Source organism: Medicago truncatula, chromosome 2 (genome assembly GCF_003473485.1).
Source record: "Medicago truncatula cultivar Jemalong A17 chromosome 2, MtrunA17r5.0-ANR, whole genome shotgun sequence".
NCBI lineage: Eukaryota > Viridiplantae > Streptophyta > Magnoliopsida > Fabales > Fabaceae > Medicago > Medicago truncatula.
In genome coordinates, this window is record NC_053043.1 from 25,943,469 (window position 1) to 25,963,276 (window position 19,808).

The window sequence follows — 19,808 nt, forward strand, 5'->3', positions numbered from 1 at the left end:
GTAATAAGAGCTAGAGGGGGGTGAATAACGATGAAAAAATTTATCGAGTTGTAGCGAAAGCATTTTTAGTAAAAGCGAATTACGACTTATTGGATTATGCAAAGTTAATAAGTATGACAAAATTAATAAGACTATGCACAAAGATAAGATTAACTTTTAATTTAGATATTCTAAGTAATGTTAACACAATTTAATATTAATAAATAGGTTAATAGTGCCTTTCCCCCTGTAATATAGGTCATTTTCAAGTTTTCCCTCTGTAAATTTTTTTTTTTTGGATTTCGCTCTGGTACAAAATCAAAAATTTGGAAGGGGGGTAAACCGAATTTTCTCAAATTAACAAGAATTAAACCGAAGGTTACTCAAATTTCAGGGGGGTAAACCTAAATTTGCTTAAATTACTAGTCCAAAAACAAGAAATCTTCAAATTACAAAGAATGAAATTGAAAAAAAAAATATTTTACAGGGGGAAAACTGGAAATTGTAACACCCCGTTTTCCCAACATATAAATAATATGAAATAAATCAGAGTTCATCGCAAACAGGATGTCACATTTCGTTCTTCAAAATATCATTTAACACAAATAGAGTTAAATTCACTATTTATTTAAACAACTGGTTTCAATAATTCAAAATAATGTCGCAGCGAAAATATTTAATCTTTAAGCAGTACTTTGCACTAAGGCCTCAACATCAACAACATAAATAAAATCCACCTAAAAGTGGTCCAACATCAAATTATAAGAAGATACGTAACAATGGAAAATAAAACACTTAAGAATCCCTATCCCGTTGCGTATCAGAGCATGACTCCTATGACGACACGAGAATTCAACTCACATCAGCTGTTACTCCTGAATATCTGCACGTTACCCACGTAGAGGTAACATTCAAACAGAAGAGGTGAGATTTCACATTCGATAATAATAAGCAATAATTCATGTAAAAGAATTTAACAACACAAAACAACAAGAATTCATCATTAACAATGCTGCACATAAGTCCTGTAACAGCCCGATTTTTCGCTAGATTTATTTTTAATTAATTATTATGTGATTATTTGTCCTTGTATGTATTTAATTTTCATTGTGTGAATTTTCATGGATTACCGTATTAGAAGGGTATTTTGGTCATTTGGCGGGTAAGGGTAAAATGGTAATTTTGGTGAGAATTATTTTTAATGTTTAGTGAGAACTATTATTTTACTAAGTTACTAGTGTAGTGATTAGTTTTTACCGTTTAGTGACCGTTGGTTATATTTTACCGTTGTTAGTAACTACCGTTGAGTGTATGGAAACTTTTTAGAATTATGTTAGAATGGGTTAAGCCCATTAGGGTCTAGAATTGAGCCCAATTGAGTGGGAACTAATGGGATAAAACCGCAAGTGCACGGTTCTACCGATGTAGTAAAAAGAGTATCGTTCCGACGGGGAGTTATGAATTCAATTAACTTTTAATAATGATTAGATGAAAGTTTCAAAGGTTAAAAGTTTGGATTTTTAAAAGAAAATGAAAGATAAAAGCCTTGGGATTATTGGTTCATCCTAACGACAAGTCCTTCTCAAACCAAACTATTAAACTTATAACTTTATGTTAGACCTAATTTTTCAAGACAGTTTCTCTTTTGTTCCTCTAGCAACCAAGCCTATTTCGCTGACTTGATCACAATTTAGAATCCTTGAAGTTCGAAACTATATGTCTCAAAGATTGTAAAGACTATTTCGCTGCCTTTACAATCTTTGTCTAAATTCACTTGTTCGAATATCAAAGCTCCACTTTCGTTTTATGAATTGATATTTGAGATGATGGATAAACAATTATCAAACCCTCCACTTTTGTTTCCACAGTTTGATAATGGTTGATCCATGTTAAAGCGGCGAATTTAGATAAGAAATTAGGGTTACATAAGATTAAGGTTTAAAGCTTGGTTTGATTAGGATTATGTCATTTAGACTTATCCAACAATCCCAAGACAAGAATAAGTCTACTCACTAATGTTCATCGTAGACAAGGAGAAGAAGAGAGAAAGCATAAAAGTAAATAACAAGAAAGTAAAAGAACTTTTATTAGAAAGACAATTGTCACATATTGCATTGCAAGAAAAGATGAATATTTGTGATGGATGGCTACTCTATTTATAGCATACATTCGACTTAAAATCTAAGCAATTACATTACTGGAATGTTCCAAAAGAAACTGCGGGCTAAAACAGAGTAGCTTAAAATCTAAGTAAAAGCAGCAAAAGTGACTCTGGAGGGTGGCACGGCCGTGCCAATGCTAGCATGGGCCGTGCCAATGCTAGCACGGGCCGTGCCAAGCTTCTGACTTTGGGGAGACATATTTTTGTCTCTGAATCTTCGTATTTTCATACTAAATCAGCTCCAAGTCCTTTTCTTTTGCTCCAAGACTCAATCCATCCAATATTCGTTCCTGAAATATAATAAAGTTCAATTTGTAGTAAACTAACTCAAAAAGGAAATAATACTAATATAAAATAAAATAAAATCTATTTAAAACTAAACTAAATAACATATAAAAATAGATATTAAATGACTCATCAGGAACACACCTAAACCTAAACTTGGAGAGAAATTCATTCATTCATTTCATTTTACAAAGTTAGAGAGAGGTAGAGAGAGAAAGTGGGAGAAAGGAAGAACAAGGGTTAGAGAAAGGGGGAAACTTGAAGATTGAAGAATTAGGAGCTAAAGTGAAGCCTAAGTTTGGATTAATCATTACCTAAGGTAAGGGGGTTAGTCTTCATCATAATCATGTTCATTTATTTCAATTTCTCATTGTTGTATGAATATGGGTTGAATTGAATAAATGGATAATTGTTGTTAAATTCGTGCTCTAACTGTGATGTTATGTTTGTATGCATGAATTGATGATAATTGTATGATTGTTGGTGAAATTACATGTTCAATTATGTAAAAATGTGAAGTTGTGAAAATTGTGTTCAATTGGTGAATTTTGCTATGTTGTTGTTGAATTATGATGAGAACCATGTTCAATTGATGTTGTTGTTGTTAAATGATGTTGTTGTTGATGAATCATTGCTTGGGTATGCATATTCATGAATTGATGATGAGAATTTGAATTGTTGTTGGTGTTTTATGTAAATGGGTTGAAAGATATGAGTGAGAGGTGAAAGAAGGCGCGATTTTGCTCTTCTAGGGTTTCATGCGCAATCATCTTCCTTGCTGATTCTTGATCCGATTCTTTTTCTTTGATATGTTCCTACGCAAGCAATCATTGTACTTTCTCTGAAGTATTTTCTCCGTTGTTCTTTTATTCTTCTGCTGGTTCATTCACGCTGCATACTTACAGCACTGACTGCTTCTTCAGGGTTCTGCCATGTCTTTCGACTGGCATGCAGAATTCTCTTTGACATCAGCTGCACCGCGCAACGATTTTGATTCTGCAGCAATGGCTCGTACGATAGCTGCTGCCGAACCAACTCAGACTAGGGCAATTTTGGCAACTGCGGTTCCATCGCCAGCAGCGTTAGCATAAACTCCGCTTTCCTTTGCTGCTGCTGTTTCAGGGAAAAAAGCCATGGACGAACGACCTTTCCCTTCTCCGTGCATCAAAGGTGATGCTTTAAGCATCAAAATTTGTCAGGATGAGTACCGGTAGGGGGTTGAGGATTGTAGTAGGGTTTTACGGGCGCTCTTGACTATTTCTAAGGGCGACAATCCAATTTCTGCCCGTGATCTCGGGGAGAAAATTGGTAAGATTTCGAAGACGACGGCAGGATGGAAAATGGTTCCTCTAGGTAAGGGATTTCATGATTTTCACTTTGAATCGATGGATGATTTACAAAAAGTCTGGGCAGCCGGCACGGTTAATCTTAAACCTGGATTGTTACGTTTCTCTCAATGGACAAAAGATTTCAAACTCTTGGTGCAAAAGCAAACGCATGTATCGCTTTGGATTCGTTTGGTTCAGTTACCGCAAGAGTATTGGCGGGAATGTACATAGAAGGAAATTGCAAGTGCCGTTGGCACACCTATAGATATTGATGGGCCAACTCGAAACCGTACTTTTGGTCACTATGCTCGCATCCTAGTGGATATTGATCTTTTGAAGAAAGCTTATGATGAGGTTCTTGTCGAACACGATGGGTTTGCATTTATGGTGGAAATTCAATATGAACGAAGGCCACTGTTTTGTCATCATTGCTACTCTATTGGGCATAACGTTAACACTTGTCGATGGCTAAATCCGCAAGTGACAAAGGAGAAATTGGATCGTGGGAAACAACCGGCCAAGGAGAGTGTTGGAGCGGCCCATCAGCAGCACAAGGGTGGGGGTGCTTCTACTTCGACCTTGTAAGGTGTAGCATCGTGGATTCCTATACCCTCCACAGTTACCACCACTACTAGGACATCTGTTGCCACGACAACACAGGCTATCTCCGTCAGAAACTTCACGAAATCAATTCCGGTCTCTTTAACTACAGTACTAGTATCCGACATCTCTTCAAACTCCTTCAGTCTACCGCTTCACAATCTTTTTGATCTTATTGATAGACCTACGACTGAAGAGAATGATTTAGCGACGCCTATGTTGGAGAAGGTTGTTTCCCCTGTAGCGCACGATGACGTGCAACCTGTGGAAGTGGGAGAATCTCTCAGTCTGCGCGGGAGGAGTTGGAGAACCCCGCGTTGACTAATGTTACTTCCCCACTTCTGGATAGTCCGGAACATAATCTTAGGTACCCGAGGGAGCTGGGGGAGAGTCCCAAGGGTCCTACTGAGCGTGTAACGAACTCATCCCCTCCTGGGCGTGAGGACATACGACCTAACGGAGAGGTTCAGTTAACTCAGACATCGCGGGAGGAGTTGGAGAACCCCAAGATCGATGATTTTTCTGAACCGCTTCAGGATGGTGTGGAGCAGGACCATGTGAGCCTTCGGGAGCTGGAGAAGAGTCCCAAAGGTGCTCGTGAGAATGTTCCAAACCCATCCCTTGATGACCCGGTTGAAATGCCAGTGCTATCTGTAGAAGTACATGCTCGTCCCGCTGAATTTGTTCTGCATGCTACAGTTGATATTGCTACTGCTTTCACTGAACCTGTGGTTGCCGCAACTTCTAATGTGGCAGCTGATGATATGCCCATTGAGAAGGGCCAAGACGTCACTTTGCAACGACAAGAGGTTCACCCTAGCCTAAACATTCAACATGGCCTTGAATTATGGGAACGGGTCCGTGAATATAATGCTAGAGCTGCAGCTGAAGCTAGTGCCACTAAAGAGGAACTATTGCCGGTTCTCACACGCAGTAAGAAGCAAAAGCTTAAGGTTCAACAAGTTCTTGCAACACAGCCTCCTAAGCCTCGGCCGCGGGGTAACAACCAGCCATTGTCGCAATGAATGTTCTCTATTGGAATGTTCGCGGTATTGGTAATTCCGATACTCGGCTTGCTTTAAAAAATTTATTTTTGTCGCATAAACCAACTATTATTTTTGTGGCGGAACCAATGGTTAGCTTTGCTCAAATTCCTTCTTGGTATTGGCCTTCGATAGGAGTTACAAAATATTGCATAAATGACAGAGGTACTTCTATTCCTAATTTGTGGGCACTTTGGGGTAATGATGTGATTGCAACTGTTATTTTTGTTTCTGTCCAATGTATAGCTTTGGAGATTTCTTGCTTTAATTCAACTGTTTATTTGGCTGCCATTTATGCACATAATTATTATGTTAAACGGCGTGAACTTTGGGCTGATCTTACTAACCTCCAAGGATGTTTCCAAGGTCCGTGGCTTTTTGTGGGTGATTTTAATTGTATTTTAGGTGCTCACGAAAAACAGGGCAGGCACCCTCCGCCACCTTTGTCTTGTGAAGATTTCTTAAACTGGACGAATTCAAATGTTTTAAATCATCTTCCTACTTTGGGATCTTTTTTCACTTGGTCTAATGGTCGTTTCGGCATGGAAAATGTGGCCCTTCGCCTAGATAGGGCAGTTTGTAATGAGGCTTGGGTGAATTTTTGGCGCCAATCTACTTGCTTCGCTTTAGTTCGACATCAGTCTGTTCACCATCCTATTTTGCTCTCCCTTATTTTCTCCTCTGTTCAACACGCCAGCCCTTTCAAATTCTTTAAGGTTTGGACATCCCATGTGGACTGTCGGAAATTGGTGACTGAAGTTTGGTCTAAGGAGGTTAGAGGTAGGGGTATGTTGAAATTACAGGCTAAGTTACGAAATATTAAAAATTCTTTTAAGGCTTGGAATCGCAATGTTTTTGCTGATGTGGATAGACAAGTGAGACTAGCGGTGGATGAAGTGAATCGTATTCAACTTTTAATTGACACTGAAGGATTTTCTGATACTCTTTATTTGCAGGATTTAGAAGCACAAATGCTCTTAACAAATGCCTTAAATGTACAGGAACAATTTTGGAAAGAGAAGGCGCGCAACCAGCATTTTATCAATGGTGACCGTAACACTGCTTACTTTCACAGAGTATCTAAAATCCGGGCAGCCACCAACTCTATTTCTTTGTTGCAAGATGGTGATAATATTCTCTATGAGCCTGCGGATATCGAGGTGCATATTCTATCTTACTTTCAGGGTATTTTCAGCATGGATAATAACTGTGGTCAAAATACTTTAGTGGATGAGACCATTCCGGCGCTAGTTACGGAAGAGGACAATCAAATGCTTATGCGTTTTCCTTTGTCGAGTGAAATCAAGGCAGCGGTTTTTGCTGTGCTTAATAACTTCGGTTTCTCTGCTACTTTCATCAACTGGATTCTTGCTATTCTACAATCTGCTCGTTTATCTATTTTAATTAATGGTAACGCGGTTGGATTTTTCTCTGTCTCCCGTGGGGTTCGGCAGGGGGATCCTCTTTCCCCTCTTTATTTTGTCTTGCAGAGGAGGTTCTAAGTAGAGCTATTTCTATTTCTTCTACCAGGGGGCGCCTTACTTCTATCTCTTATTGTCGGGGATCTTTTATTCCGACTCATGTGCTGTATGCAGACGATATTATGATTTTTTGCACAAGGTTGAAGAGTAATATTAGAGAGCTTCTCCGTATTTTTCAGAGATACTCAGAGGTGTCTAGTCAGGTTATAAACAACACAAAAAGCAGGTTCTATACAGGAGCTTTGTCGGGCACTCGGACACACATGATTGCTTCTTTGCTGGGTTTCTCGGTGGGAACTGTACCTTTTCAGTATCTTGGTTGCAATATTTTCCAAGGGAAACCAAAAGCAATTCACTTCCGTGGGATTATAGATAAAATTAAAAATAAATTGGCAACTTGGAAAGGTCGAATTTTGTCAATTATGGGATGGGTGCAGCTAGTTAAATCAATATTTCATGGAATGCTTGGGTACTCTTTTCATGTGTATCTCTGGCCTAGAAGGTTATTGCAGCTTCTGGACTCGTGGTTAAAAAATTTCATTTGGAGTGGTGATGTTCATACCAGGAAAGTATGCACGGTGGCTTGGAAAGTTTTGTGTCGACCTTCGAATGAAGGTGGGCTGGATATCAAGCCTACGCGTTTGATTAATGAAGTGCGAATTCTTAAACTGTCTTGGGATTTACTTGCTATGGATTCTCAATGGTCTAACCTCTTAAAACGGCGGTATTTCTCCAATGGTACGCCCAGCTCGCGTTACTTTAAATCCTCAGTTTGGTCAGGTATTAAGGAGTTTATAGGAACGGTCTTAGTGAACTCTTTATGGATAGTGGGCAGCGGTGATAGCATCAATTTTTGGACTGATAATTGGTTAGGTGCTCCGTTGGTGGACTTGTTGAATTTAGATAAGGAATTTCACGGTCATCTCACAGGTAAACTTTCTGAAGCTATTATTAATGGTGCCTTGTTATTGCCTACGACTATAGCAGCTTCTAGTGACATTTAGGCCATAATGGATAGCATTGTTTTACCATCCAGCCCGCCTTTCAGATTTGTTTGTTTGGCGGCTTTCTTCTGATGGAACCCTTTCATCCAAGCACGCCTTTGCTTTTTTGTGCCCACGTGCCACTTTGGTGCCTTGGGCGGTTGTCATTTGGAGTGCTGCCATTCCGCCTTCTGTTTCTTTTATATATTGGCGGATTCATCATGGGAAAATGCCCACTGACGACAACATTAGAACCTGTGGCTGCATTGTGGTGTCTGTTTGTAGTTTGTGCTTGCAAGAATATGAAACAATGGAACTTCTATTCCTTTCTTGCGCCTTTGCTTCCCGTCTTTGGGATTGGATTGGCTCTAGGTTGAATCGTGTTGTTGACGTATCTTCCTTTGATTCCCTGCTGTCTTGTCGTCCAGCGAGTTGCTCCTCCCAAGTGGCAGACATTTTTTTAGCAGCAATCTTGTATACTCTTCATACTCTATCCGTTTCTCTGCGTTTCAGCCCTCATTACACTCAGCTAAGGTACATATTCACTCTTCTATTGCTCTGTCTGGGTCGGCCTCTAACGGTAAATGCTTGACGTCGGATTACTCCTTTTTGGATTCGTTTATGTTGCCATAACCGTCGTACCAAGGATATGCTATTGGTAATGTGGAAGGCGCCGTCCTCCCCTTGGTTAAAGGTTAACACGGATGGTTCAGTGGTAGGAGGGCACGCAGCTTGTGGGGGGTATTTTTCGTGATTATCTGGGTACTTTTCGAGGAGCTTTTTGTTGTAATATTGGTATTCAGTCTGTTTTTTATTCGGAGGTGCTGGTTTTATTATAGCTATTGAGTTTGCAGCTTGTAAAGGGTGGCGACACATCTGGTTGGAAAGCGATTCCCCTAGCGCTTTGTTGGTTTTCTCTAACCCTTTGTTAGTTCCTATTATGCTTAGAAACAGATGGCACAATGCTCATCGGCTCGGAGTTCAGGTTATAGCATCTCATATTTTTCGTGAAGGAAACTGTTGTGCGGACAAACTAGCCTCTTTGGGTCACTCCAGTGTTGGTCAAGTCTGGTTAGACATCCTTCCTACTGATTTGTATCTAGATTTCTTTCGGGATCGATGCGGGCTTCCTAATTACAGGCTTCCTTAAGTTGTCGGAGTCTGTTGTTTCTTTTTCTGTTTTTTCTTTTTTCTGTTTCTTTTTCTGTTTTCTGTTTGTGCAGGGTTTTGGTCTAGTCCCCCCCTCCTTTTGTAATTATTTTTTCCTTTTTTTTAATAAAATTTTCATGAGTGTACCGGTATAGGATGGAGGTATCTCGGGGTGCCAACCTAGTTGGGATGTCGATGACGTCTCTTGATGTTGTGTCCACTCTCCTAGTTTATCGAAAAAAAAATGTAAATGGGTTGATTTGGTGAATTGGCTAAAAGTGAGATTGATTTTCATGTTCAATGTGTTTTTGAGTATCCTTGTGAATTATATGACCTATAAACAATCTTTGGAAACATGTTTGGGCATTGGGAGATCAAAATTAGGAGTTTTGGGTGAAAAAGGGGTGAAACCCGTAACATTTTTCTACAGAAATTTTGAATGGTCGCTTAAGCGACGCTGCAAAGTGTTGTCTGATGACTTCATGCTTAAGCGTGCTGTAAGCGAGCTGGTAAGCGTGCAGTTACAGTAGCTACTGGAATTTGGACGCTTAAGCGTGCAGGTGGACGCTTAAGCGAGAAGTTCTTTTTCCAGCACTTTTGAAATTTTGTTCTGAGCTTCCTAGGGCCAATCCGAACTTCTTAAAACACTTCTTTTAACTTGTATAATCATTAGTCTCATACTTAATCCTACTGGAACATCTCCTTGAATGAAATTTGGACTTGGTTTGTGAAATCAAAACTTAACTTTGAAAATTGCTCAAGAACGTTGATTTTTCCGGAAAATGGGATCTTCAAGGAAATGGAATGGGATTAAGATAGAATAGAGATTATATGATTACTGAAAATGGTAGTGATTGGTTTCCTTGAGTTTCATTTGGTTTTGGTTTTGAAAATGGAAGATTCTTGTAAAATGTCAAGAGAGACGAACATTGATGAAAATATCCTTTAAAGCCAATCACCTTATAAATCTTTCATATTTAGTTTTGTATGACTATATGGAAGTATTTGATTGTTAGTTGAGGGTTGAATGTGATGTTTATCTTAAGGTGATGTATTTTCCTCTTACTTGGAATATGAGAATTGTGTGGAATGGGATTACTGTTGTTTAAGGATTACTAAATTTCCGGAAATGGATGAGATTGGTTCCTTTGAACTTTACTTGGTTTTACTTTGAAAATGGAGATGTATGGATGAATTATGATATGTTGGATAACATGAGGTGTTGTATGTTCTCTTACTTGGAATACCAAAATGCTTGAATTGGTGAAACTATATGTGATAGTTAATGTTGAATAACATTGTTGATTATTGATGATCATGTTGATGTAGTGATGATGAATGCTATGATTTAATTGTGTATGGACATGTTTTCTTGATAATACAAATGATGTGGAGATGATGATATTGGTGAATCCATATACATTGGTTATTATGATGTGGTGGGTGAATATATATATGATGTTGTGAATTGTTGGTGAGTCCATATACATTCTTTATTATGATATGGTATTGATTATGCAAGTGGTGATGAATTATTGGTGTGATTGCATAAATGCAAATACATGTTTGGTGATGATGGATATGTTTATATATCCAATTGGTGATGATTTTGGTGATGATATGGTGAGTTGTTGTGTGGACATATGCATTATTATTGAGTCATATGTTCATGCATACATATTTGGTGATGACGGATATGTTTATATATCCAATTGGTGATGATTTTGGTGATGATTATGATGTTTTGTCGGCATCATGGGCGACGGCCTAAATATTGGTGATGAACGGTACCGCATGCATATAGGTGTCGTGTCTAGGATCATATCATGAGGTGACATGAGTCCTAGTTGTGAAATTACTTGATGTACTTGTGGTTGTAAGTGATTAATGGTGATGTTTGTATTTGATGGATTGTTGTGTCATGTCATGATTAACTATGTGAATTGATAAACTCATGAAAATGGTGGAAATATGATTGGTGATTTTTCATGAAATATGATTAATGATTGTTCATGGCTTATGATTGGTGATTGTTCATGATGTATATGATTGGTGATTGTGTATGAATAACGGTGAATTGATATTTGTTCATTACACATGTGATTGGTGATTATTGATGTGAGATATTGGGGTTTGATGTAAGTATTGATTTGAGAATATTATTATTGATCAAGTGCATGATGTTTAAATTGAAATATCCATGTTAACTGTTATTTTGATTATGTTATGTAATACTTACCCCCGGTGGATCTGTTATGGACCGCCTACTTGCCTGTATGGGTGAGTAGACGTTGTGCAGGAATAGTATCTTGGTGTTTTCCCGAGGTTGGTGGATAGTGGGAGCTTTCTCCACTATCGGGTCTTAGAGTAGAGTTGGCTCTGATCTAGGCTTTTGTTGTTAACTCTAGATCTTGTTGGATTATTTCTTTATATGTTGAGATTTTGTCCATGTGTCGGACTTGGAGGATTTTGTGCTTATGTATTTTGAGATCACATGACATGTATGCTTGATGTATGAGAACTTTGTATCCGCTGCGACTGATGAGGTTTATATACATGCATGTTGGCCGTTGATTTGACTTTGATTTTCTTTGATTTGGTGAAAGTAGCGACTATTTCTTGAATATATGAATTATTCGCATGTTTAATTGCTTTAATAGAAATAGGGCGTTACAAGTCCAACTACAAATCATCAATTAACTTCGCTCAATAGTACAACGACACGATTCAACAAATGCAATGCAATGAAATTATGCATGTGGTACCAACAGAGCTACAGCTCCCTTCGCTAATACCGTGATTCGGCGTTGACAGGCTACAACCCCCTTCGCTTATGCCGTGATTCAGCTTTGACAGGCTACAGCTGTAACGCCCTATTTTATTTATTTAATTATTTTATTGAGTTTAGAGTCCTTTAGAGTAATTTGTTTAATTTATTGTGATGTGTGTTATTTTTGTGTTATATGTTGGTGTTTTTAGTAACATATTATATTATATTAGGTTATTTGGTGTAGAAATATTACATTATTTGGTGTAGAAATATATATATATATATATATATATATATATATATATATATATATATATAGGGGCAGAATAGAAATAAGGGAGAATGAGTTAGGTTTATAAAAAGAAAGGTTAGAAAGTCAGAATAGAATATACGTGCAAACTGCTTTTGGGAAAAAAATGGAGAAAGTGAGAAGTTAGAGAAGAAAATAATCTTGTGAGAAGAGGAGCAATCTTGTAGAGTCCTATCATCTAATCTAAGGTAAGAGTGGGACTAACCTTCCTTAATCATGAGTATATAATTCTGAAAAAGGGTTTAACCTTTGTAGTTGTTGTTAGTTTTTATGTTATAGAGATTAGGGTTAGATTGAATTTAATTGTTAAAAGAGTAGGTAATCCAATTAATTAGTGTACAAATTGATGGTCAGGTTGTAGAATAAACATAGGAAGAGTTTTCTATAAAATTAGGGATTTGGGTAGATGAGATTTTGGGTTTTTCGTGTGAAGTATCGATGTTTAAGTGTTTTTGCCAATAAGTGACTATGTGAGGTTTTGGGAAATGATTCTTGGGATGGTTGAGACTTTAAATCTCTGTAGATTATGATAGAGTTAAGTGTCAGGAGCATGTAGGCGAAAACGGCATTAAAATCCGATTAACGGTTTGAATTTTATGCGCGAAATGGTGAAAAACGCACTTTTTGAAAAGCAGATTTCTGGACCTAATGCTGTCAAAATGTGTCACGATTTTTCAGGCGTGTCATGATTTTGTTGGCAGAAATTTCAGTGGTTCTGGACATAAAAATGTGCCGCGATTTCTCAAATCGTGACACGATTTTTATGAACCAGATCCTTCATATTTCACTATTTTTCACCCCTTTCCGCTCTGAATTGGGTTTTGGTATAAACATGAAAGTTTTAGATAATTGTGTTAGCTTTCCAGTGGCTTTAGTTTGAATTGAAAATGATTTTTTGTTTTTGAGATATGATGAAAATAATTCCAGGAGGTCTTACTGAAATTTTATGAAAATTCAGCAAAACCGTTTCTAAGTCAATCCAAAACTTATGGAATAATTCCAAACCTCAAAACTAGAAGTACTATGAGTACAATTAAGGTGTTTAAGAGTATTTAATCTATGTTGTGATGGATCCAATTTGGTTTGACGTGAATATCTTTGTTGGATGATTTAATATCTATCTGAATGTATATGTTGATGAATATGATGTTATATGATGTTGTTCATGATTGATGAATTATTTTATGAATGTATATGTTGATTAATTTGATGTTACATGATGTTGTTCATAATTGATGAATTATGATATTATGATTCAAAGTCGTTGTTGTTGTCGTTGCCGTTGTTGTCGTCAATGTCGTTAAAGTTGTAAGTTGTTGTCAATGTAGTTAAAGTTGTAAGTTGTTATCGATGTCATTGAAGTTTTTGGTTGTTGTTGCATTTGCTGATGAGTCAATGCATAATCATTCATATTAATGTAGAGGGCTTGATGCTCTGGAATGTATAATCATTCATATTAAAGTAGAGGGCTTGATGCTCTGGATTGTATAATCATTCATATTAAAGTAGAGGGCTTGATGCTCTGGAATGTATAATTATTCATAGTAAAGTAGAGGGCTTGATGCTCTGGAATGTATAATCATTCATATTAAAGTAGAGGGCTTGATGCTCTGTTGATTTTAAACGAAGAGGGCTTGATGCTCTGTTGATTTTAGCTTGATGCTCTGTTGATTTTAAACGAAGAGAGTTTGATGCTCAGATGGTACCACATACATATTGCATTTGATGAGTTGTTGTTGTTGCGTTGTTGAGTAAAGTTAATTGATGATTTATAGTTGGAATTATGTGAAGCATTGTTGATGATGATTCGAATGATGATGATTAATTTATCTTCACGATGAGAATAATGAAGTATAATTATGATGATGATTTGTTGTTGTTTATGTTGATAAATTCTCTTATCTAAATTATTGTTTATTAGTATTGCTAATGATGAATAGATGTTTTTATGTGTTGTCAAATTCTTTTAATGAATTATATACTTATTATTATTGAATGTGAAATTTCACCCATTCTGTTTGAATGTTGCCTCTACGTGGGTAACATGCAGATAACCAGGAGTAACTATTGATGTGAGTTGATTCCTTGTGTCCTCTTAGGAGTCGCTCTGATATGTAATCGGATGGAGATCTTGCTTTGTTTTCCATGTGTTACGTATTTTTATGATTTATGTTGATGAACCACCTAGAATGGAATTTTAACAAGTTGTTTATGTTGAGGCCGTTGTTCCATTACGCTGTTTAATGAATATTTCCCACTGCAATGTAATTTGAATTGTTGACATGAGATGTTTGAATAAATAGTAATTCTACTATATTTATCTTTTAAAGTAGTGTGACATCCTGTTTAAGTTGATTAATTACTCTGATTATTATGTAAAATGTTTCAAGTTGGAAAAACGGGGTGTTACAACAGCCCCCTTCGCTTAATAAATCACCAATACAAGCCATCATGGTGCCAATCCAAGCCATCGTAATTAAAATGAAATGATTATGAAATGACACAATTAAAATGCAACAGCATCAACAACAACTTCGCATCACAATTTCACAATTAATCAACATTATTCTTCGTAAATAAACAATAATTTTATTCACACGCTTATAATTACGAAACTCAAGCATGCATACCTTAATTGAACCCCTTAATACTCAAGTTTGAAGTTTAGAAACCAAACCATAACTATTTGAATGATAACAAAATTATCTAAAACCTTCATGTTTAAACCAAAAGGCCAATTCATATCAAAAAAAGGGTGAAAAAGCACAAAAACTCAAAAACCGAAGTCGTGATAGCACGAAAACGAAGGCACAACAAAGCAGTCACCCATGAGGGCTGTCTTGCTGCGCCCAGGAGCTGGCAAGCTGCACCCAGGTGTGGGCAGGCAGTAGCTAGTGACCTTGCTGGTTTTTTCATGGTTTTACCATTTCGCACGTAAAAACTCAACCGTTAACCCGATTCCAATTCTGTTTTCGCCTACGCATTATATTCAATAAGTCCTATCATATTTTACTGAAAAATCATATTTTCAAATCTCCAAAGAAGCTTATCCTAGAATCACTTATTTCCTAGAAACACTTAAAATCACTTTTATTCAAAATCTCAATTTGATAGGAAACATTACCTAGGGTTATCCACTACTAGAAAAAGTTGATATACTGACGAAATTTAGAGACGGAACTACTTCGTCTCTAATAGAGATGGAAGTTGAGACGAAAATTTGTAATTTGGAGACGGATTTCTATTATGTGTGCGAAAACGGATTTTGGAGACGGAACTTTCTGTCGCTGATCACTATCTGTCTCTAATGAGCTTCTTTGTCATGTAAGCGTATACACAAGTTGGTCAGAGACGGAATCTAGACACGGAAATGATGTTGCCCATCTCAAATTTCGTCTCTGACAGTATCGGTTCCAACATCCGTCTCCACTCTTGTCTCTAGACATCTTCGTCTCTAAATCGGTCTCTAATGATTGCTTTATTATTATTATTATTATTATTATTATTATTATTATTATTTTAATTCATAAAAACTTATAAATTGAAATAAACTGTATCTTATTATTTATAAATTATGTTTATGTACACATAAGTAATCTCTACCAACAAATACTAACATGGACTTAGAGGTATCAAATGGGCTGGCCCGGTCCGGGCTCGAGAGGCCTGACTACATAAATGGGCTCAAGAGGCCCAACCCGTTAATTTTTTATTTTTAAAATTTATTCACTCTTTTTTATGTATTTCTTATATATTAGTCACTCACCACTATTTTTTTGCTAAAATATAGTTGGATGGACATAAAAGTGTAAGTAATTTTTACATTAACATTGAATATTAATGAAACTCTAGATTATTCATTCAATTAAATCAAATTAATAATTTATAAACTTTAAAATTTTAAAACTTTAAGGTAAATTCATTCATTTTTATTAAGTTTATTTATTTAAATATCTTTTTATTAATAAATTTTAAAATAGTTGATAAATTTTTTCAAAAATATACTATTTTATTTACAAAAATCAAATTAAATAGTAATAATGGGCCAGCCCGACCGGTCCATTTTTTTTTTGGGCCAAATGGGCTTGGGCCAAAATAGCCCGAGTGTATTTTTTGGGCTAGTTTTTAGGCCCGGCCCGACCGAAAATGTGGGCTAATGGGTCGACCCATTAGCCCGGTCCATTTTTTACATCTCTACATGGACGGCTAACACATATGATCCATGACGGATAAGTAACTCTAGTCATTATTAGATAAATTGATATCTTATAGTCTTATAAAATAGGGTTAAATATGTTTTTAGTCCCTATAAAATTGAGATCTTTTAAGTTTAGTCCTTACTTAATTTTAATAGTTCTTTTAAGAAATTCAAATTTAATTCGTTTCATGTTAGAAAATTCTAAATTTTAGTAAATGAACCTTTTATAGTGTTCTAAACTTGTCTCGAAAAAATCGTTCAAAAATTTAAAAGTTTAAGGATAATTAAACAAACTTTGTTTTAGCATGGACTAAAATTATAAGTAATTTTTTTTTTTGTAGGGGCTAAAAAAAGCTATTAAAACTAAATTTAGAAGTTCTCAATTTTATAGGGACCAAAAACATATTTAACCCTATAAAATATTAACATGAAAATATTTTCCTTCTCCTTTCCATAATGATGGAATTAATATTCATAATGTTTTTAATTTTATTAGTTTAATTTATCTAGATATTAATTGTAAGTATGTTAATTGACCCCATCTAACGATCGATGACAAATATGAGTATGTTAATTGTTACGTTAGTATTTTTCTATACATTACCATGATTTAAACCCTAATTGAACTACCCCACCCCCTAAAGGAGCTCGAATTTTGATGATTAAAATCTTCCGTATAAGTTAATCGGATTAAATATCTATTCATAACCTAGTCAACATGAAAAAACATTTATCTATCAATTGAAATAGACTAGATCGACTAACAATATCGAATTTAACCAACCATGTCGTTGCAGATGACCTAATTAGATTAAGAATTAACAAAAAGCTAGAATTTCAACGATCGAAAATACGCTTCTCAGTCGACTAAAACAGACTCTACCGACGAGTAACATTATCAAATCAAATCAATCCCACCATTGGATAGAACATAATAAGATTAAGAATGAATCAGAACTCGAATTTTTACAATCAGAATCTTCAGAATAAGTTAACCTGACAAATTATCCCTTTAGAAATATAATCAACAAAAAAAGTCATTACTCTGTGGATTGAAACAGACTCAACCGACCAATAGTATCAAATCAAATGGTCTCAACAAACTATCCCTTTAAAATCATATTCAATATAAAAATACACTTATATGTCAATTAAATCAGATCCAACTAACTAACAGTATCAAATAAATTAAATCCGAGAATAATATAGGACCCACCACTTGCACAATTGAGTAAAGGAAAAAAGAAACATTTTTTTAGTAAAAATAATAAAAATAAACATTAAGACAAAAATTGACAAAAGAACATTTAGGCAAAATCAAATCCAAGAGTCCAGACCGCCAAACACCTTTTCATTTCCCTCTTCTTATTTTATTCTTTAATGAGCTTCATTCACTAGTTTTTTCTAGATTACCTTTGAAAAATGGTGGGTAATTTACCCATCAACCAATCATAATGAGCAATTTATTGGTGGGGTCAAGATAATTTATGGATACCACCTAAAAAGGTGAATGTTTATTGGTTGGGGTAAATTACCCACCATTTTTCCATGGGTACCCTAGTTGTCACCCTCTCTGAATTCTTTCAAACATATCACAAACCCCTCTCTTAAATCCCTAATATTGGCTCGTAAATCCCTCTTAGATTGCAGCTCACAAATTGAAGATTTTGTCACTTGGAGGTTAGGGTTTTGTCTAGGCTTCTTCCAAAATTGTCACTTGGAAGTGATAACTGGGGAAATTCCTTGAATTTTAATTTTAGGTGTTGTTTCACCTTTGAATGGACTTCATTAGTTTCATAAAAAAAAATTTAGAAATTCCCTTTTGATTCTTGTTTTTGGGTATTCTTTGAAGATATCTATTTAGGTCTAGATTATGTTTTTGTTGTTTTGATTATTTGGGTCTTCATTGAGTTTATGTAGTGACTTTTTTTGTTGATTTTTGATAGGGTTTTTTTGTTTCTAATAATGGGTATTTGAAAAAAAATTAACCTTGTTATGTTGCTAAATCCTTGGTTGATTTTTATTGTTGTGCTGTTCTGCTATCTGCATTTAGCTGGTTCTTTTTGTCTGGCTCTATGATGTCCAGTTCTTGGTGGTCACTATGTGTATTTGAACAATATTATGTGCATCTTTTCGTCTTTTCATTAGGTCTGGTTTGCTGTTCATTGCTGAAGTATGAAGGCCTGTTTTCTTTGAAGTAACCCTTATGTGGTTGCTTCTAGAATTTATCTTCTAATACAAATGAAAGCCCTTTTGTACAAATTAAGGAGTAATTCTATAAACTAACAGAATTTGATCATGTTGCGCGCATGCATGTTTTAAGCTTTTGTGATTTTATAGATCATGTTGTTTGTAATTCTTTTTCTTTAAATTCCAATTTAAATATGTTCAAATTAACTTGTTGTTTGTTGGTTATGCTTTAGAGAGTGGAATTGGATAGAGAACCAACATGGTTTGAAATATACGACAAACTTCATAGACCAAAAGCGAAACCAGATGAGTGGTTTAACGAAACACAAGCTAAGATAGCTGTATGTTTACACGCGTCTTTTTTATTTTTTATTTTTTATTTTTTTATCTTTCATAAATCTAAATTATATAAATAATAGTAAATCTTTTTTGCAGGAAATGTTCCAAACTCAAATGTTTGAGAAACACTCTCAAAGTGGTGAGATTAGTAGTCAACAACCTACTGAAGAAATTGACAATGATATTTATATGGAAATTGTTGGAGGCATTAACAAGAAGGGGCGCATATTTGGATTAGGATCTCAAGTTGTTGTTGTCAAAGAATCTTTGAGACCATCGCCTTCAATTTCAACCGATGTAGCTTCTTCGGAAAAAGTTGCTGCTATGGAGGCTAAAATTGAAGCATTAACCGCTGAACTTGAAAAGAAAATTTTTGAACAAGAAACGCTAAAACAGAAGATGGAGCGCTTGGAGCAAATGATTGGGAATATTGTGCCTAATATGAACACTTCAATGCAGCAGGAAGGAGAGGGTGATAATGGTAACAATTAGATAGATGAACTTTAGCTTGGTTGCTTTTATTTTGGTATCTTTTGTTAGATAAAACATATCATGGTCTTTTATATTTTAGACAACTTTATGTTGGTAACTACTAAGTGGATCGATGGTAAACTTATCTTGGTAACTACTAGGTGGATTGGTGATAAACTTTAGTTTGATTACCTTCAATATTTTGACATTTTGTGGTCATGTTTTGTTTTTATGAGTGTACTTTGTCCCTTCTCCTAACTCGGGTATCAAAATATTATTGACATTCTTGAGAGTTAGTGTTAAATGTAGCATGAATATTTTAAACATCGGTTTAGCCTTAAACAGTGGGAATATTGAGGCAAATATATATATATAAAAAAAAAAATACATTTTAGAGACGGAATTTCAATTTGTCTCTGTTGAGACGGAATATTAATTAATAGAGACGAAAATTTTAACCTTTATAACACAATTTTAGAGACGGATTTTTTATATTGGAGACGGTATTTTCCGTCTCCACA

At 35.7% G+C, this 19,808-nt stretch overlaps 2 protein-coding genes across 2 annotated transcripts; both read left to right on the forward strand.

Annotated features, from left to right (window-relative positions):
- Window positions 1-5,374: 5,374 nt before the first annotated feature.
- On the forward strand, window positions 5,375-7,881 carry LOC112418228 (uncharacterized). The gene is made up of 2 exons (XM_024774522.2): window positions 5,375-6,891; window positions 7,017-7,881. The coding sequence occupies exons 1-2, from the start codon at window positions 5,375-5,377 to the stop codon at window positions 7,879-7,881; spliced, it is 2,382 nt and encodes a 793-aa protein (XP_024630290.2).
- A 289-nt stretch (window positions 7,882-8,170) lies between these two features.
- Window positions 8,171-19,579, forward strand: LOC120578337 (uncharacterized). Its single transcript, XM_039831014.1, has 4 exons — window positions 8,171-8,394; window positions 9,440-9,518; window positions 18,711-18,818; window positions 18,913-19,579. Exons 1-4 carry the CDS (start codon window positions 8,171-8,173, stop codon window positions 19,306-19,308), a joined length of 807 nt encoding a protein of 268 aa, XP_039686948.1. The 3' UTR covers window positions 19,309-19,579.
- The last annotated feature ends 229 nt before the right edge of the window (window positions 19,580-19,808 follow it).

Coding starts and splice junctions, on each gene's coding strand:
- LOC112418228 (XM_024774522.2), top strand. CDS start 5,375: ATGAATGTTCTCTATTGGAATGTTCGCGGTATTGGTAATTCCGATACT. Junction 6,892..7,016: donor TATTTTGTCTTGCAGAGGAG/GTTCTAAGTAGA, acceptor TTTTTGCACAAG/GTTGAAGAGTAATATTAGAG.
- LOC120578337 (XM_039831014.1), top strand. CDS start 8,171: ATGGAACTTCTATTCCTTTCTTGCGCCTTTGCTTCCCGTCTTTGGGAT. Junction 8,395..9,439: donor CCTCATTACACTCAGCTAAG/GTACATATTCAC, acceptor ATTTTTCTACAG/AAATTTTGAATGGTCGCTTA. Junction 9,519..18,710: donor AGCGTGCTGTAAGCGAGCTG/GTAAGCGTGCAG, acceptor GTTATGCTTTAG/AGAGTGGAATTGGATAGAGA.